Below are 19,181 nucleotides of genomic sequence, written 5' to 3' on the forward strand. Positions count from 1 at the left end.
TTAGTAATTACCACTTCTTAGTAATTCTCACTTTCTGCTACTACAGATAAGTTTGACCTTTTGTAGAATTTTGCATAAATGGAATCATACAGTACATAATGTTTTGAGTCTGGCTTTTTTCACTCACCATAACTGTTCTAAGATTCATTTATGTTGTTGCATGTATCATAGTTCATTTCTTTTTATTGCAAGCTAGTATTGTATTCTATGGTTTTAGCAGTTTATTGATCTGTTCACCTGCTCATGGACATTAACACTATCATTGGTTTTGTATTAGTCATAACAAAATAGCCAAGAACAATGTACAAGTCTTTGGGAGGACATATATTTTCATTTCTTTAGGAAAATAATTTGAATTGTTGGGTCAAGATGATAAAATACGTGCTAATAAAATGTCAAACATTTTTTGATAATTGCATCACTTTACATTCCTCCAAGCAAAGTATGAGAATTTCACATACATCCCCTGTCCTCACTGTCCCCTCCCCACTCCCCCCTGTCCATTGTTAGATTGTTCTTAACTTTAATGTCTCTGGTTATATTTTGTTTCCTTTGCTTGTTGGTTTTGAAGTCTACATCTTCTTCCATGTCCTTGCTTGTTTTCTTTTTGGTTGGAGACAGCAGCTTGATGGACTGAAGGAGCAGGAATCACAGCCACGACTCAAACATACCGAGGAGTTTGAGCACTTCTCCATTCAGAGTAGGGGCAGAATCGGCAGCTGGAGTGGTGTTATCACTCAGGCTGGTCCGATTCCTTGAGTCTATAGGCTTCTTTCTGATTATTTGGAATGCATGTTTAGTACTCACCAGTGTATCAGGAGCCACAGATAGTGTTTTTAATTTTCCAACATTGCTACTCTGAGCAGTCATCTGAAATTATGCAAATGCTACTCTTTTTAACTGCACTCTGAGCGTGTTCACATGGCGTTTATTTCTGGGGCTGGACAAGCTTCACGGCTGTGTTGTAATGTAGATCGGCCAGCACCCGGGTCTGCTTCCTGAGGTGCACATCACCAACCTGATTCCTCGGACGAGTGGCACGTGGACGCCAGCCTGTTAGCTGCAGCCTGTTGGTTGCAGCTCGTTACTGACAAAGGGGCTGCCGGGCAGCCACCGAGTCCACGTCGCAGTGTCTTAGGGACTTCATCATAGCCTCACTGACTTCTTTTCCCAATCTGCTCTTGACCTTCTCTGAATAACAGAGCATAAGAGTTGTAGCCGTGTGGCCACAGTGAATTAAGTGGTGAACAACTAGTTCACTGAATCCCAGGCAGCGGGGTGTATGTCTCATGTTCCCATGGACTTCAGAGCTTTCAAATAGTAATTGACAGCATTATTATAATACAAACCTTCTTCTGGTGAAGAATTTATGGTTAAATTCGTCACCTGTGCCACAGTGCTCCTGTGCACAAATTTGCATGAGTCTTCCCATGTTACATAATAAAAGGGCAACATTTGTAGCCTCCTCAAATGACTCAAAGTTGTCAACTCGTTTTTCAAAACAAGAAAATCTTTTTTTTCACCATAGTTGCTCTGCAGTAGACACACTTTTGCTCACCACTCTCTCACTCTGTAACACAGGAGCCTGATTCATATAAAATGCAATGATTTCATTTCTAATATCACCCATTCTATACTTGTACACAGCGTTCTGGGTGTTGGTTTTTTAAGTCACTACATTGAAAGATTTCATTAGCAGCCTGATAATATTTACAATGGACTGAAAGTTGACTTTTAAGTCTGTAGACAAATCAGTTGCACTGGCAAATCTTTGACACCCAGATGTTCTGTATGGGCTGTGTACTATCTCCTGATCTTCTTTTATTTGGTAATTAAACTCCTAAAAGGGTGCTGCTCTGTTGTTTGCATCCTGGGCCAGCATCAGCTGGATATCACCACAGAGTATCAAATATTAAGAAAGAAACAGCAGCATTTTAGAAAGCTTATCGGTGCAGAGGCAGTAGTAAGTGTTGTGGCTCTGCAAAGCTAATTTAATGTATTGTAACACTCTTCCACATTTCTGAAGATTCATGGAAGCATTAGAAAAAACATTATAGACCTTTGATAACGTGAGAGAATCAAATGGAGTCTTAGTTTATGTTGCCAAGAACCAGGGGTCATTCCAGATTGACTGCGATAATTACCCTTCTGTAGGGAGCCAGTTGTGTCAAAAAAAACCCAAAGCCCTCTGCTTCTCCAGACCCTCAGGAATCACCCCTTGTGGATTCACCTCCATATTTTAATGGGATTTGGGTGTTGGGGTCAGCCATAGGGAGGTGGCTTTTTTTGTTACTGCTGCTATCCACAGATTTTGAACCCTCCAGAACATAGCCAAGCCCACGTCTACAGTGTTCTTCTGTGCCATGGCAAACTGGAAAGACTCAGCTGGATCTGAGTTGATGAATGGATTTGTATTTTTCTGGAACAATTTTCTGACAATTCTCCCACAGACTTAATTATAGCTACTGCTTTGTTGTCATCTAGAGGATAGGAACTGCTGCTACAGAACCCGTTTTCATCACTGTCTGGCATCTCCTCCTCTTCACTACAACTTTCACCAGAATTTTCATTTAAAGGAGATTCTGAACTTTCTTCTTTTTTAGGTTCATCCAGTTGAAAAATTCTGAAAGCATGTAATCCGCTGAGCACTATTTTGAGGGTGTCTGCTTTTGTCTAACAGTTTAACACAGTTAAGATAGGCCCATAGTGTTTCTTATTTTGATTCTTCTTCATGATCACGTTGTAAGCATCCTTATATAAGAGAATAGCCACTGGCTTTGTGAATGGGTTTCGGTATTTGTCTTCAGTTTGTTCACAAAGAGTAGTGAGATTGTGGAGCTTTACTGTATCACTGCCACTTGCTTTAAATAGCCAATAGGTGTGTCCTTCTTTGGTAGAGTTAGATTCTGTGCAATGTCTTTTATGACATTAGTAGAAAAATTGAGTTTTCCAAATCGGGAATCTCTTCTGTCTTTACCATTTCATACTTCTGTACAATTCCACTTACATGGAAACCCAGCACAAACTCTGGTAGATTGCATATAAAATTACCCAACCAATAGTCAATTCCATTTAACACAGGAATTGGTTTGCTGTTATCCCTGAGATGTAAGCTGACTGCTGGATTTCTGCCTCTTCCAAATGTAGGCACGGTGGCGCCATGAATATCTTCAAATGTCCATAAAATATTCTGAACAAAGTCATCTTTAAGATCTCGACTATTCTTCCCATCACGGAGTAGTCAGGTTTTGTTCTTTGGTTGCTGAGGCCACATGCCCCGATGTGTACAAGGGTTCAAAAGGCTCCCTTTCCTGCCTGGAAGCACTGGGGTCTTCAGAAATGGAAGAAGGCATTTCAAAGGGGACGGTCCCCGTTCGAGTCATCTGTCTGATATGAATTAGACAATTCCTGCTGCAGCAGATAGCATGGGCTGAGCAGCTCCATCACCATTGATACTGGGATATAAACACTTGGAAAGAATAGCCATCTGTCACCAATGCTCTTTGCTCTTTTTCTTCCTCTTGCACTTCTGATCAATATCTTTGATAAAACCTTTTCAGCCATGTCCAATTACCAGTCTACAATGATCTCCTAAAGAGTTCTTGAATATCTAGCTTGTCTCAGAGGAGAGTCCTTTCAATATGGGTGCATGGTACTTGCTGTACAGGATCTTCAGGGGCTTTTTAATGTTCTCATAGTCAGAGACAACATTCACATCATTTCCCAGGAATCAATAGAGTTATGTGCAATACCAAAGCTTGAAAATGGTTTGCTTGAAATGGTCAAGATGGTGGTATAGGCAAACATTGCTCACCTCTTCAAAAACCACATCAAAATTAAAACTAAAATATAGAACAGCCATCACTCAGAACCATGAAGAATCAAGATGAATGGAAGTTTGACAATTATGGGATTGAAGAAACCATGTCCATCCAGATTGGAAGGAGGGGTGTGGATGCAGAATGAGCTGGCCCCACATCCACATGTGGTGGAATAAATTCTGTAGGGATATCTTGAGAGCGAGGAATCCCAGCCCCACACCAGGCCCCACAGCCCAGGATTCCAGTGCTAGAAAGGTAAGACCCCACAACTTCTGGCTGCAAAAAACCCCTGGGAACTGAGTCAGAGGAAGAAACTGCTGGAACCCCAAGCCTATCCTTTTAAAGAACCTGCACATGGACTCACCTACTCAGACTCACTTCCTCTGAGCTCCAGTACCAGGTGGCAGCGTGAAAGGCGCAAGTGGTATACAGGGAAAAGCTGAAGGGTCTGGCATCAAGGTGAGCAGAGGCCTTTGTCCCTTTCTAAACCCTCCCCCCACAGAGTCAGCAAGCTGGTGCCATATCTGAGACTCCATCAACCTGGCTAACACTGTCTGACCCACCTTGGAGATCCCCAGAGACTCCACCCCACCCCACTTATAGGCCCACCCAAGCTGCTGTTCCATATGAATGGCTGGTCTTGAATCTTGCTTCACAAATTCTTAAATCCTATCAAACAAGCCACAGCTGGCTTCAGTGAGCCCCAGGCCTGGCACTAGCAGCAGCAGCCAGCTTACATTCACAGCTTGGCTTTGCCTGGGAATCTCCAAGCCCGGCAGCCATTTCAGATCACTTTATAGCTCAGGCAGGGTGGCCCCCGGCAAAACACCGGTGAGGCCTGACCTTGGCCTCCACCACCTGGGAAACCCAAGGGCCAATGCACCCAGTGGGCAGCTACAACCATGTCAGAGCACCACCACCCTGCCAACACAGAGCTGATCCTCTACGGAGGGCAGAGGTTGGTGGGCACTGGTCAGAGCCAGTCCTTGCAGCTGACTGAACTGGGTAAATTCCTCCTGTTTATCTGTCAATAGCAACCGGGGCTCAACTACAAGAGGAGGGTGTACTCAGCCCACACAAAGTGCGCTCCTCAAGGACCCAGCTTGGGTGATGGGAGAGGCTGTGCCACTGGACCCTACAGGACATTTACTACATTAGGCCACACTACCAAGGCACAGAGTCAAAGAAGCTCTACCTAATACATAGAAACAAACTCAGGGAGACTGCCAGAACAAGGAGACAGAGAAACATGGCCCAAATGAAGAAACAGATCAAAACTCCAGAAAAAGAGTTAAACCAAGTGGAGATAAGCAATCTATCAGATGCAGAGTTCAAAACACTGGTTATAAGGATGCTCAAGGAACTTAGCGAGGACCTCAACAGCATAAAAAAGATCCAGTCAGAATAAAAGGATACAGTAACTGAAATAAAGTAAAATTTACAAGGAAGCAACAGTAGAGTGGGTGAAGCCAAGAATCAAATCAATGATATAGAACAACAGGAAGCAAAAAACAACCAAACAGAACAAGAAGAAAAAAGAATTTTAAAAAAATGAGGAGTTTCTGAGCAGTTGGAGAAGTCCAACATTCACCAATATAGAGGTGCCAGTAGGAGAAGAGAAAGAGCAAGAAATTGGAAATTTATTTGGAAAATATAGTGAAAGAAAACTTCCCTAATTTGGTGAAGGAAATAGACATACAATTGCAGGAAACACAGAGCCCCAATTATGATGGATGTAAAGAGGCCCACTCCAAGACACATCATTATTAAAAGGCCAAAGGTTAAAGACAAAGAGAGAGAGACTCTTAAAAGCAAGAAAATAGAAGTTACCAGAAGGTTGCCAGGTAGGAGGGGGAGGGGGAAAATGGGTGAAGAGGTGAAGGGATTAAGTACAAATAGGTAGTTACAGAATTTCTTTGGGGATGTGAAGTACAATATAGGAAATGGAGCAGCCAAAGAACTTTTACACATGACCCATGGACTTGAACAATGGTAGGGGGATTGCCTGAGGGAGTGGGGGTTGCTGTGTGGGGGGACAAAGGAGGAAATAGCAGGGCAACTGCAATAGTATAATCAATAAAATATACTTAAAAAATTTTTGCTGTACTGTCCATGGGGATTCATTGCTTTGGATAATCAGTGCACATTTGTATTTGTTTGTTTGTTTTAGTGATTATTCGTATTTTAGTTCCGTTTTGGATGCCATTGTCATAAAATATATTCCATAATTTATTGCATCTTCCAGAATCAGCATATTTTTTATTTTTATTGCATAACTTTAAATTTTCTAAAAAGTTCATTAATATACCTAATATTATAATAAATCTTATTAAGTGACTGTATATTATAATCGATTATAATATAACAGAAATCATAGTAACAACCTCAGGAGAAATAATAGGACTTACTAATGTCTTCAAGGTGAAAACAATTTTACTTATATGATATTCTTTATATATAAGATTAAACAAGTTCCACTAAATGTGTATTTATTATTATGAAATTTACTTGGGTATAACTAAATATACAAATGTCTATCATTAATGTCGATCCTGCTTCCCAAGAAAAAGTTATAAAAGTTCCACATTTCTTATTGTTTGAAAAAGATGCCCTATTAGTATCTGAATTGACCTGTCCACAACAGGGAAGAAAGAAAGGAAGGAAGGGATAGAAAAGGAAAGAAAAGGAAGATATAGAAAGAAAAGAAACCAAAACAACAGCATAAGAACTGTACTCTTTTATTTTATTTTATTTTAATTAATTAATTTATTTTTATTCAGTTACAATTGTCTGCATTTTCTTCCTATTCCTCCACCCAACCCCAACCAGTCCCACCTACCTCCCCCACCTCTACACTCCCCCTTGATTTTGTCTTTGTGTCCTTTATAGTAGCTCCTACAGACCCCTCTCCCCACTATCCCCTCCCCACTCCCCTCTGGCTATTGTTAGATTGTTCTTAATTTCAATGTCTCTGGTTATATTTTGTTTGCTTTTTTTCTTTTGTTGATTATGTTCCAGTTAAAGGTGAGAACCCTGAAACACCAAACCAAAAGAACCCATGCACCCCAATGTTCATAGCAGCACAATTTACAATAGCCAAGTACTGGAAGCAACCTAAGTGCCCATCAGCAAATGAGTGGATTAAAAAATTATGGTATATTTACACAATGGAATTCTATGCAGCAGAGAGAAAGAAGGATCTTATACTCTTTGCAATGGCATGGATGGAACTGGAGAGCATTATGCTAAGTGAAATAAGCCAGGCGGTGAGGGACAAATACCATATGATCTCACCTGTACTCTTTTCTTTTAAAGTACTGGTCTCCAGTAAAAGGTAAATTCTTTGGGAAGGTACAAATCATTTGGCTCTTGTCAATAATCATTTCTTCAGTGAGGGCAATGAGTTTGAGATGTGTTCTTGAGAAAAAAATAGCATAATAAATTTAAAATGCTCTTGTACCCTTTAAAATGCCTCCCCAATTTAAAATATTATACAAAAAATATAGAGTACAATAAAATATTTTAAAGAAAAAAAGGACACATAAGTTCCATATTCAGCTAAAAAGGGTATCATATGTTGCTAGACATTCCTTGTGTGTTTTCAAATACTATGTATTCTGCTGCTGTTGGGTGGAGTGTTCAATAATATCAGTAACATCAAACTGGTGTATATTGATATAGCCACTTCCATTTTTCTAGTATTTTCATGACTTATTTCTCTCATCTTTTACTTTTAAAATACTTAGGTCTTTATATTTAAAGTGGGTTTATTGTAAGCCTTGCTGTTTTGGCCCAGTATTACAATCTCAAATATTGTAATATTTGTTTACAAATATTAAAGTCAGTTTACATTTAGTGGCTTGATTTCTTTTTCTTGAAAAATACAGGAAACATCATAAGATTGTCAATTATTGCTGTCAAGTCTCATTTAAAGGGTACCTCCTCAGAAGAGATTAACATCACATTATTATAACAAGTGGAAAATCGTATATATGGTTATTTTTAGAATGATGGGCCCTGCCTGCTGTGGCTTAGTGTATTGAGTGCCAGCCTGCAAACCAGAGGGTCATTGGTTCGGTTCCCGGTCATGGCATGTGCCTGGGTTGTGGGCCATGTCCCCAGCTGGGGGCATGTGGGGAGCAACCCACACATTGATGTTTCTCTCTTTCTGTTTCTCCTTCCCTCCCCCCTCTCTAAAAATAAATAAATAACATTTTAAAAAATAAGAATGATGGTACAAAACGATCCAGCTTGACAATTCATTTGTTTCTAAAGGACAGATTTCCCTCTAATTAAGCATATTGAAATGAGGCAGTAGGGTTTTGATTGGCTATCATTACTGTCAATCATGGTTCCCCCAAAAAGTTATAAAAGGTCCACAATTCTTTTTTTTTTTTTTTAGGAACACGCACATGAACAAATAAGTTCACATGTATGTATGCAGATCTAGATACATAATCCAGTAGCAATGACAATCCATTAAAAGTCATTGAAAGGAGTAGGGTTTAATCCAAGTTCTGTTTGTAAAGAATAACCTGGAGCTATGTTTAGGAAGAGTATCACCAGGATATAGAGGATAAGTCACAAGAGTTTTGCAAACACAGATGGGTAGTTTTTAGGTAAGGGCTTTGGTGTGTCATTAAGAAAGTGTATGGATTTCAGTGTTGGGAAAGGAGGGGCAAGAGGGCACCTGAAGATGGGCCACTTATTATACTTTGAGTATGGAGTGAGATAAAAGCTAACATTTAAGGACTTTTGGGGAAAAATCATTCAATATCTTGCTTATTTTTCATGTCTTTTCCAGTGACCCACTGGGTATTATGACATCATGTTATATTAATATTATTTGAACTTTGGTAATATGCATTTGAAGTCCTAGTCTCAATGAATCATCCCCCAAAATTTTATTTGCTGATGTTTTTTATCTTACTAGAATCATTTAAAAAAAATTCTAGGAAGATCGAACATTTTCTTTCTATTCTGCCACTTCTCTTTTCCTCTGTATGCCCACTTCAGTTTTTCTGCAATCACATTCTTAGCTTCCTGCATTAATGAAGCTTTTCAGAGTAGCCTACAACATACAAACACAGCTCCAAAGTGCATTTAAAGGTGTTCAGAGCATTAGAGGCAACTTCCCTCTTCTCATTACTCATGGAAGCTTCCTGAGCTAAGAGCATTATCTTACAGCTTGGCCTGACCTTCACTGTCTTAACTCCCTTCTCATTTTTTTTCCTTGTCATTTTTAAAATCATTGTTTTCTCATTCCTGTTTATTTTTTTCTGTGACATGAGTTGAACGCCCACAAGAAGTGAAAGTCACCATTTCCCAAATAGTGTGAAATGAAAGACCTTTTGGGATTTGCCTCTATTCACTCAACTACAAACCTGTCTGCTTTGTAGAGTTAAATGTGATGTGAGCTTCAGGCTGCACAAGCTGCACGATTATCAAAGACATCCTAATCAAGTCCTGTTCAGAGAAACCACACTATATTAGTGCTTAATAATTTTATAAAGCTACATTGAAGAATTTAAGGGCATGTAAAATATTTTCACTTATTTTCAGCTTTAATTATTCCAGCATGACATTTGTTTAAAATTATTTGTATTTTTTGAACAACATATACATGTTTTTAAGGAGAATGTTAGTACTAACACCTTAAGTCATTAAAACTGTAGGGCAATTGCAATCGCAAAAATCTTGAACACTAACCAAAACGGAGTTACATTTATCTGCATAATTTTGTGACTGTTTTAATAAAGAGAGGACATATATTAGTGTGAGATCTAAACACTTCTCTTTAACATTTTTGCCAGTGAATCTAGGACTTTCTTATTTCTCAGACTATAGATCATTGGATTTAGCAAAGGAATGATAACAGTGTAAAACAGAGAGTCCATCATGTCTTGGTCATCTGCTTCAGCAGATTCAGGGCGCATGTACATGAAGAGAAGAGAACCAAAGAATAAAGACACAGATAGGAGATGGGCTCCACAGGTAGAGAAGGCTTTCCTTATGCCTTGTACAGACTTCTTTTTTAAGATTGTAAAGAGAACAAGTGTATAAGAGATGAGAACAGTCACTATGGTGAACACCTGTACTGACCCAGAGAAAATAAAAACAATCAGAACATTAATGGAAGGGTCAGTACAAGAAATGTTAAACAATGGCATGACGTCACAGTAAAAATGATGTATTATATTAGAATTACAAAAGGTTAGTCTGAATAAAAAACCTATATGAATACAAGCATGGAGCACACCACCTACAAATGATGAGACTGACAGCCAGATGCATAGTCTATTGGTCATAATCACTGGATAAAGTAATGGTTTGCATATGGCTACATAGCGATCATATGCCATTGCTGCCAGCAGGAAACATTCTGTGGTTGCACTGAATACAAAGGAAAAAATTTGTATCATGCATTCAGAGAGAGAGATCTTTTTACTCTTGATTAGGAAGTTGACCAGCATCTTGGGGGTGACTGTAGATGACACCCAAGCATCCACAAAGGCTAAATTCCTCAGGAGTAAGTACATGGGAGTATGAAGGTGAAAGTTGTTGCAGATGAGAGCAATCAGACCAAGGTTTCCCACCATGGTGAGGAGATATATCACCAAGAACAGCAGGAACAAGGGGATTTGCAACTCTGGTTTGTATATAAGTCCTGTGAAAATAAACTCTGTCAGCAATGTTGCATTTTCCCTCTCCATGTCTTCACTCAATGTTGCCTGAAATGAAATGGAATATGTCACTCAGGATGTATGACATAAATATAGGGGAAGAGAGTTGAAATGAAAACCATCATATCAGAATCCCCCATTCATTTCCTTACCTCTATAATAGAATTTATTTTGAGGTAATTTTACAAGTGGAAGAAAAAGCAATAATTTCATTTCAAAATGTGTGGCATATTTAGAAAAAAAGAAATGCATTCTAAACATGTGTTATAATTATGGGGAAACCATTGATTGAAATAGGGAAATTTTCATTTAAAACATGGGTGCAGGGTCAAGGTAAGCAGAGTTTGATGAACAGCTGGGCTAATAAAGTGAATTGAATTCCAGGTAAAGAATCTTGAACTTTATTTTCAGGCAATAAGCAGGCACTGAGAATTAAGAGATGTAGAGTGGTTCTGTGAGACACTATAAAAGAATGGATGCATAGTAGTGTAGAGAATAGGCTGTTGGGAGGGGAAATTGGAGTCGGGACTACTAGACAGAAAGCTGATAGTTACGGCCAGTGATTCCTCAACCGGATTGCACATCGGAATTGTCTGAAGAATTTTCTTATTGTTGTTCAAGTACAATTGAGGATTTTTTTTGCAAAATATAGATTATAAAGTACCACTGTAGAAGTTGATTGAGTAGGGCAGGAATAGGGTCTATATCTGCATTTTAAAAATCCTCTCCAAGTGATTCAAATGAATGCCAAGTATTGGGAGTGATGAAGAGAAATCAGAGATAGATGCAAAAGAATTCAGGAGGTAGAGTCCCGAGGACTCATGACATAATAGACATGAAAGGGTTGAAGGAGAGGGGAGTCACTCGGTGCCTGGGTAAGATGGTCATCAAAATTAAGATCAAGAACTCAGACATAGTAGCTAGTTTGTTGAGAGAGTATCCTCCAAAATCCATGCGAGATTTATTCAGTGGTGAGATCCTACTAGAGATTGATAGAAACAGTCCTAGTAGTCATCAGCATAGCCGAGGCATATTTAGCGATGACATATCCATTGGATAGTGAGCATAAAGAGAAGAAAAGAACAGAAAGCAACTTGAGGAAGTTGAATTAAACAGGTTATAAAGTGGATGCAGTGCATATATCAGATGGCCAACATCTGATCTTGTTTTATACCACATAGTCTTGGTGACTGGTGGAGGTTACCACCCACTCAAGAAGCCCAAATAAATGGCTGGATATTGACTTTCCCATCCCCCTTGCACCTACAGTGAGGAAACTTGACCTAGATTTGGCAAATCAAACACACTTAACCTACACTTAGAATATGGAGAGAGGGAGAAAATGAACAGGCACAAAAGAGAAAATTATTAGCAAAGGCAGAAATATGAAGATGGCAACAAATGTATCCTGCATCATTATAATGGTATTGTCAGTGAGAGCCTGCATTCCAAGTTCAGCAGAAGTGACAGCAAGTCTCACTGACCTGCTGTTGAGACGTGATTTAGCCTGACGAAGGGCTCCTTTGCTTTCTTTGTTCCTGCCCATTTTTTTCCAGCTGATTCTTCCAGTCTCTGTTACACTTCTGTTTTTGAGCCAATTTCCACTCAATCCACTCATTTCCTGTTACAACCAAGAGGCCTTGCTAACACAAAGGAAGATTAGGGAGAGATGGGGAAAGGATATTACTGAGCAGAGTGATCACAGAAGCAACTGGGTGGCTAGAAACCTGAGTGAACTTAAGAAAAAAAAAAGGTATCCAAGAAGAAAGAAATGATGTATATGTCAAATACCAAAATAAATGCTCTATCTAGTAGGACAAGGAGTTATCCGATTTCACTGAGCTTTAGTGAGAGCAATTTTCATTATGGGATGGAGTTGAGGCCAAAAAGTAATGAGAAGTGAAAGGGAACCAAGTCGGTGATACAGAGTAATATAGAGTATTCCAGAAATCTGGAGAATAGTTGGCTTTTTTCTAATTCTTACAGACATGCAGCGTTTTTTCTTCTACAACATTTTAATACAAGGTTTCAGAAGAGAGGAGAATATAGGATAGCATTGATAGAAGAAAGGGAACAGATGAACTGGGAAGGAAATCTGTGTTTAAGAAAAGAAAACAACGGAGAGGTGAGTAACGAGTGGAAAATCACAGAGACATGGGTGAGTCTAGGGAAGACAAGCCACAGAAGGCTGAGCGAGGCTGCGGAGGAAATAGAGAGAAAGGCTCGGAGACTTGCGGGTGAATGTCTTAGCTCGGGCAGTCCTTAAAGGTTGCCAGTCCTAAAAATATTTCTGTTTAATTTTTTTAAGTTTATTTTTCTATGAATATGTCTATGAAAAAGACACTTCAATTTTAAATTCCATTTGATACATTTTATGTTGTTAATGGAAGTGTTAGCACTGCCTCAGAGTTCTTTCCACATTTAAAAGTTGCTTTCTTTTGTTATTACAGTGACAGAAGTGACTTTCTCTAGAAATCCTGTTTGTTTTACTTGAGAGAACTTTCATTTGACCAGTTGTAAGATATTTGTGTGTGTGTGTGTGTGTTTTGCAAAATATAACTAAGCCAAAACTGGAACCTGAACACAGGCAATATAAATAATGAATGTCAATAATTTCCGTCGTTAAGTAGACACTTACATGGAATGGCTTTTCTTTCCAAAAACTAACTAATTGGAAACTCTCAAGTTCAATTTGTGTGGGTACTTATTTATTCATAAATGCTGGAAAGTATAGTGGAAGGACAATTTCTACATATTTCCATATATATAAATTTACCTTATAAAATCACATAGCCAGGTTAACAAAATAATAAAAGACATTAAAGGCAATAATTTAGTCTTAAGAGATATTTTGCATAGCAACATTTTAGTCATAAAATAAAACACATAATTAATTCACTATTATTTTCCCTTTCCATCTGGCTTTTGACATCTTGTAAACTATTTTCAAATTATTATAAATTAAATGGTACTTTAAATTTTTATATAAGTAACAATTAATATTATATAAATCATTCCTCTCTTACCCTTATGTTTTAAGAAACTGGAGATTCTTTTAATACATTAGGCTTCTAAGGTAGAAAAATATATAGTGGCACAGGAAACACAACAGCATAGGCAGTAATTCTTTGCACACTGATTCATTTTGCAGGCTCCATATCGCAAGCTAAGGGAAACACTGTTTGTATTAATTTCCTCTGAACAGACGACTCAACCAATCATACAACTCTGTGCTTTTGCCAGAAGGGAAGGGAGCACAAAACTAAATTTCCCATGATAATGCCCAAGGATTCCCTTTAGGGCAAAGCTACTGGGCATTGTGGGCCTGGACATGTATGAGAAGTCCATGTTGCTCTCCAGGTCATTACAGATGCAAAATTCATAGCCACCACGTCATTGTAGATGGTTCTAAGTTTAAGAATTGTAATTGTACTTTATGTCACTATTTTTCACTGCAGATAACACTTCTGACATGCTTATGCAAACATCAATGAATCTATAATTTTGAGGCTCTGAGTGCTTGGATTAGTATGGTCTTGTCTGAGCTAGTTATACATGCTTTCAATGAAGCCAAATTCTAGATTCCCTTTAGGTGCCAGCCTCAAGTAGTTGTTTTCATGCCAACTATAGCTCACATCTTAGATCTACAGCTAATGCCCCACTCTAACCTGAAATGTGATGGAAAATTACAATGGTCAGAGAAAGAATCTTGGTCAATACCTTCTACTCAGTCTTTTAGATTAATTTGCAAAAAACTGTTTATTATAGGAAGATTTGAAAAATAATGTTAAGTGATAATAAAATAAAAATATCTGTAGACACCTAGAAGTACTATTAATATTTGAGTGTGAATCTTTTCCAATTTTTCTATCATATATTATACAAACATACATACATCTGCATGTTTGCAGATAAGGAAATTGGACGATATACATTCAGTTTGGCAAACCTACAATTCCTGCTTAATGTATTTGGAGTGGTAACACCAGAGAAAGGAACTCAAGCTCTTACTCTGCTCCCTTCTGTATTTTCTCTTTCTTTTCCTAAACAAAGGAGATATTGACATGAGACATGAAATGACACATTCCAGGCAAGCTACATGGGAGGATATCCTGGCATCCAAAGGTCAGCCTGTGGCTTTGAGTTGCCATTGGTTTTCTGTTCTTTACGCAGAAATGCTAAACAGTCCCTGGGTTTCTTTCCTGAATCTGGCCCAGTCATCTTACTCTTCTTCCTGACTGGAGAAGTAAGTCATCGTTAACTTTTAGAGCACTGAGAACCCCCACAGTTCAGAGACTGCCCAATCCCCTGGCCAGTTCCTGGTCTGTGAGGAGGGGAGCACACAGAGGGATGCTGGCAGCCTAGACAGGTTAGAGGGTCAAACCTGCCCAGCTCCAGCCCCCCGGCCCATCACCTACACCATCATCTGGGGGTAAAAAGGCAAAATTGGAAGCCAGGGTTCCTGCCATGGGGAGGAAGGCCCCAAACTTAGGACCTGGACCACATTCATTTTTGGAAGTTATTTTTGTATTGCGTATAATATTCTGAGTTGGCAGATATTTTTTTCCTTCACAATTTGAAAATGTCACTCAATTATTTTCTGCCTTTGTACTTTTTTCCCTCCTCTGGCTACCTTTAAACTTTTCTTTTTATCTTTGGTTTTTAGCCACTTCAATATATAGTGCCTAAGGGTTTTAGTATTTTTATTTTGAGACTTAGTTTCTGTTTGTTTTGGTATTTATTCTGATCAGGTTCTACGAGTTTCTTGGATCTTTGGTTTGATAACTTTCCTTAATTTTTAAAAATTCTTGACCATTATATTTTCAAATATTTCCTCTGACCCATTTTTTTTCCTCTCACATTCCAATGGTGTATTTGTGTGTTAGATAAAAACATTCCTTCATATTACTTGATTGTTCTGGGTTTTTTTTTTACTTGTTGCTTTCTTTGTGCTTAATTTTCGTATCTATTAACCTATATTAAAGTTCAGTGTTCTTTTCTTCACTGTGTCTAACTTATTGATAAATTCACCAAAGGCATTCATTACTTTTATTCTAGTGTGTTTTAAAAACAAATTTTACTCGACACTTAAAATATGCTTTATATTTATCTCTCTGAAATTCCTCATCTGGTCATGAATATAACCTTTAACACATTAATCATGATCATATAAAATTTTCTGGCTGATAGTCCTAATTTGATTCATATCTGAGACAGGCTTTTTATATTGTGTGGTGTTTTAACATCAGGTTGTTCCTTTTTTGCTTTTTTTATTTTGTCCCACTATATAAAATTGAAACCTCATCTTCATGTGAGGACAGTAAAAATGGAAGCAAAGAGTAATTAAAGGCCAGACAAATGAGATACATTAAATTATGAAAATCTAAAATTATCTTAAATAACTGAAGTCTATAGTTAAGTTAACAAGTTAAATGGGGCATTGAGTTTCAGCTTTCACAAAGTGTAGGTTGCATGTGGTGGAGCAGACTTCTGGTAGGTAGGGTGGAAGAATGAGCCACTTTAAAATTCTAGTGGATACATAGAGAACCCCCCAGATTCCACCGAGAATCTACTAGACCTGATACATTAATTCAGCAAAGTCACAGTATACAAAATTAATATCCAGAAATCAGTTGTAATTTTATATACCAATAATGGTGAACAGAAAGGGAAATTAAGAAAGTGTCCCTATTCACAATTGCTAAAAAAAAAAATTAAAAAAAGAATAAAATACCTAGGAATAAATCTTACCAAGTATGTAAAAGACCAGGACTCAGAAAATTATATGGCACTGAACAAAGAAATTGAAGAAAATACAAATAAGTGGAAGCATATACCATATTCAGAGATAGGAAAAATTAACATCACTAAAATGTCCATACTACTCAAAGCGATCTATAGACTCAATGCAATTCCTATCAAGATTCCAATGATGTATTTCACAGAACTAGAGCAAACATTTCAAAAATTTACAAGGGACCACAAAAGGCCCCACACAGCAACAGTAATCTTGAGAAAGAAGAACAAAGTTGAAATAATCACATACCTAATATCAAACTATACTATAAAGTCATAGTAATCAAAACAGAATGGTACTGGCATTAACACAGACACAAATATCAATGGAACAGAATAGGGAGTCCAGAAATAAACCCACACTGGTGTAGTTGATTAATATTTGACAAAGGAAGCAAGCACATACAATGGACTAAAGGTGGTTTATTACATAAATGGTGTTGGGAAAATTAGACAGATACATTCAGGAAAATGAACTAGACTACCATCTTACACAACACACAAGAATAAATACAACATGGATCAAAGACTTAAATGTTAGACCTAAAACCATAAAAATCCTATAAGATGACACAGGAATCAAAATCTTGGACATGGCTCATAGCAATATTTTATTGGATATATCCCCCCAGGCAAGGGAAACAAAAGAAAAAATAAACAAATGGGACCACATAAAACTGAAAAGTTTTTGCACAGCAAAGGAAACTATCAACAAAATAAAAGGACAGCCCACAGAATGGGAGAACATATTGGCCAATTACATCTGATAAGGGGTTAATATCCAAAATTTATAAAGAACTTATAAAACTCAACACTAAAAAATAAACAACTAAATTAAAAAATGAGCACAGGACTTAAATAGACACGTCTCCAAAGAGGTCATACAGATGGTCAACAGACATATGAAAAGATGCTCAGTGTTACTCACTAATTATCTGAGAAATGTGAATTAAAACCACAGTGAGATACCACCTCACACCTGTCAGAATGACTATCACCAATAAACCAATAAGCAACAAATGCTGGAGAGGATGGGGAGAAAGGGGAACTCTTTCCACCATTGGTGGGAATAAAGATTGGTACAGCCACTGTGGAAAGCAGCATGGAGATACCTCAAAAAATTGAAAGTGGTTATGACTTTTAAACCAATGATTCTACTTCTGGGAATATATCTGAAGGAACCAAAAAGACTAATTCAAAAGAACATAATCACCCATAAGTTCATTGCAGTGTTATTTACAATTGCCAAGATATGGAAGCAGCCTGAGTCTTCATCAGTAGATGAGTAGATAAAACAACTATGGGACATTTCCACAGTACAATACTACTTGGCATTAAAAAAGAAGAAAATTTTACCCTCTGTGACTGTTAGGATGGACCTGGAGAACATTATGCTGAGTGAATTAAGCCAGTCAGAGAAAGACAAATACCATATGATTTTGCTCATATGTGGAATCTAATGAACAAACTGAACTAACAAACAAAAACAGAGACAGACTGAAAGATGGAGAGCAGGATGACAGCTGGGGGGAGGTTAAGGGGTAGAGGGATTGAGCAAAAATGAAAAAGGACTCATGGACACAGACAACAATGTGGTGATTGTGGGAGTAGGGCATGTAAGGGGACTAAATGGTAGTGAGAAAAACACAATAAAGATTAAAGAAAAATATAAAGTTCTACTTGAATCTGATTAACATGGATAAATAGAGTATTTTCAAAGTACCAAAGGCCTCCAATCTTTAATATTTTTGTGGAAGCAGTATTGGGTCATGGTGAAATAAGATGGTACATGTATGCCTGGTTCCTACATCAAATACTGAATTCTACCTTAGAGGACCCACGGTGTCTTAATTTGTATTTTGCCAGAGGCTGAGATATGATATGATCTGAGTACAAGTAATTGATCTGTGAATAGTTGATGAGTGAAAAAGTGAGTGAGTAGGACAGGAGACAGAATGCAGCCAATGAAGGGTGATCTATGAAACAAGGTACAAATGTGAGCGACCAAGCTTAATCTTTTTTGGAAACACCATGAGCCAGTGTAGAGCATGAACTTCAAATCTGTATCAACCAAAGGACAAACAGTTGGGGAGTTTATTCACCAACTCCCATCAGTCATTTGTTGATAAATTGTCAGGGGGAGATTCCATGAATAGCATTCATTCCCTAGGTCTTAGGATGACTTAAGTGAGGGTAGAATAGCTCCGGCCAGCAGTGGAAGTCCTCAGATGCAAACATACAGTTAGAGAAGATAGGGGCAGGCACCAACAGCATCTGTGACAGGGATCCTATAGGAGGAATCAGTGGGCAATGTGATCTGTGATTCTCATTGAATGAGCCATTCAACACTACTATTACAGTGGGTCAGAGTTTCCCTCAAGCAATCCACTCTCAAAAAACCTAACGATGTGGTCTGTCCACAAATAACTAAAGAAATGATAAAATTTGTTTTCACGGGATTAGAAAAGTGGGAAAGAGTGTCTCAAAGTGAGTCATAGCATACAATTTGTTCTACATAACACTTGACATAGGGCTACTTAACTGCAAGAGAGTCTCTGACATTGGCTAAAATTCCACTAAAAGAGAGATGAATGTTATTTAGTTTGTTTTATAGTCCTCAAAATCTAAATGATACTTGTAATACAGTTCCCAGTCACATTGTTATCACCCATGGACCCAGGGTTTACAGTGTCTTATACACAGGGCAGCCAGGCACACAATATTGTACCGTTAATCTCACCCTGAGGCAGCAATGCACGCAGCCTGCACAGCCACTCACCATCCCTCTGCACACACTTTGTCTCAGCAGTGCTCACGCATCCCATTATTTTTCTATGAGTACTTGATAAATGTTGTCCCACCGTTTTTGTACTTTCAGTGC

The 19,181-nt window shown here is 38.1% G+C and overlaps 1 protein-coding gene and 1 pseudogene across 3 annotated transcripts; both read right to left on the reverse strand.

Moving 5' to 3' along the window:
- Positions 1–453: 453 nt before the first annotated feature.
- On the reverse strand, positions 454–3,807 carry LOC128780299 (erythroid differentiation-related factor 1 pseudogene; annotated as a pseudogene).
- Positions 3,808–9,300: 5,493 nt separating this feature from the next.
- On the reverse strand, positions 9,301–13,679 carry LOC112320671 (olfactory receptor 5H2-like). 3 transcript variants are annotated; one of them, XM_053918315.2, is made up of 3 exons: positions 13,531–13,679; positions 11,989–12,143; positions 9,302–10,552 (listed from the first exon to the last, which is right to left on the reverse strand). In XM_053918315.2, the coding sequence occupies exon 3, from the start codon at positions 10,532–10,534 to the stop codon at positions 9,605–9,607; it is 930 nt and encodes a 309-aa protein (XP_053774290.1). In that variant the 5' UTR covers positions 10,535–10,552; positions 11,989–12,143; positions 13,531–13,679; the 3' UTR covers positions 9,302–9,604. The 3 variants fall into 3 exon arrangements, with proteins under 3 accessions (XP_024433953.2, XP_053774290.1, XP_053774289.1); XM_053918314.2 differs by having other exon boundaries at positions 11,989–12,147; XM_024578185.3 differs by lacking the exon at positions 11,989–12,143 and having other exon boundaries at positions 9,301–10,552.
- Positions 13,680–19,181: the final 5,502 nt, after the last annotated feature.

The sequence above is a fragment of the Desmodus rotundus genome, chromosome 2, assembly GCF_022682495.2.
Source record: "Desmodus rotundus isolate HL8 chromosome 2, HLdesRot8A.1, whole genome shotgun sequence".
Classification (NCBI taxonomy): domain Eukaryota; kingdom Metazoa; phylum Chordata; class Mammalia; order Chiroptera; family Phyllostomidae; genus Desmodus; species Desmodus rotundus.

What these genes read in the sequence shown, in the direction of transcription:
- LOC112320671 (XM_024578185.3), bottom strand. Translation starts at nt 10,534, where the DNA reads ATGGAGAGGGAAAATGCAACATTGCTGACAGAGTTTATTTTCACAGGA.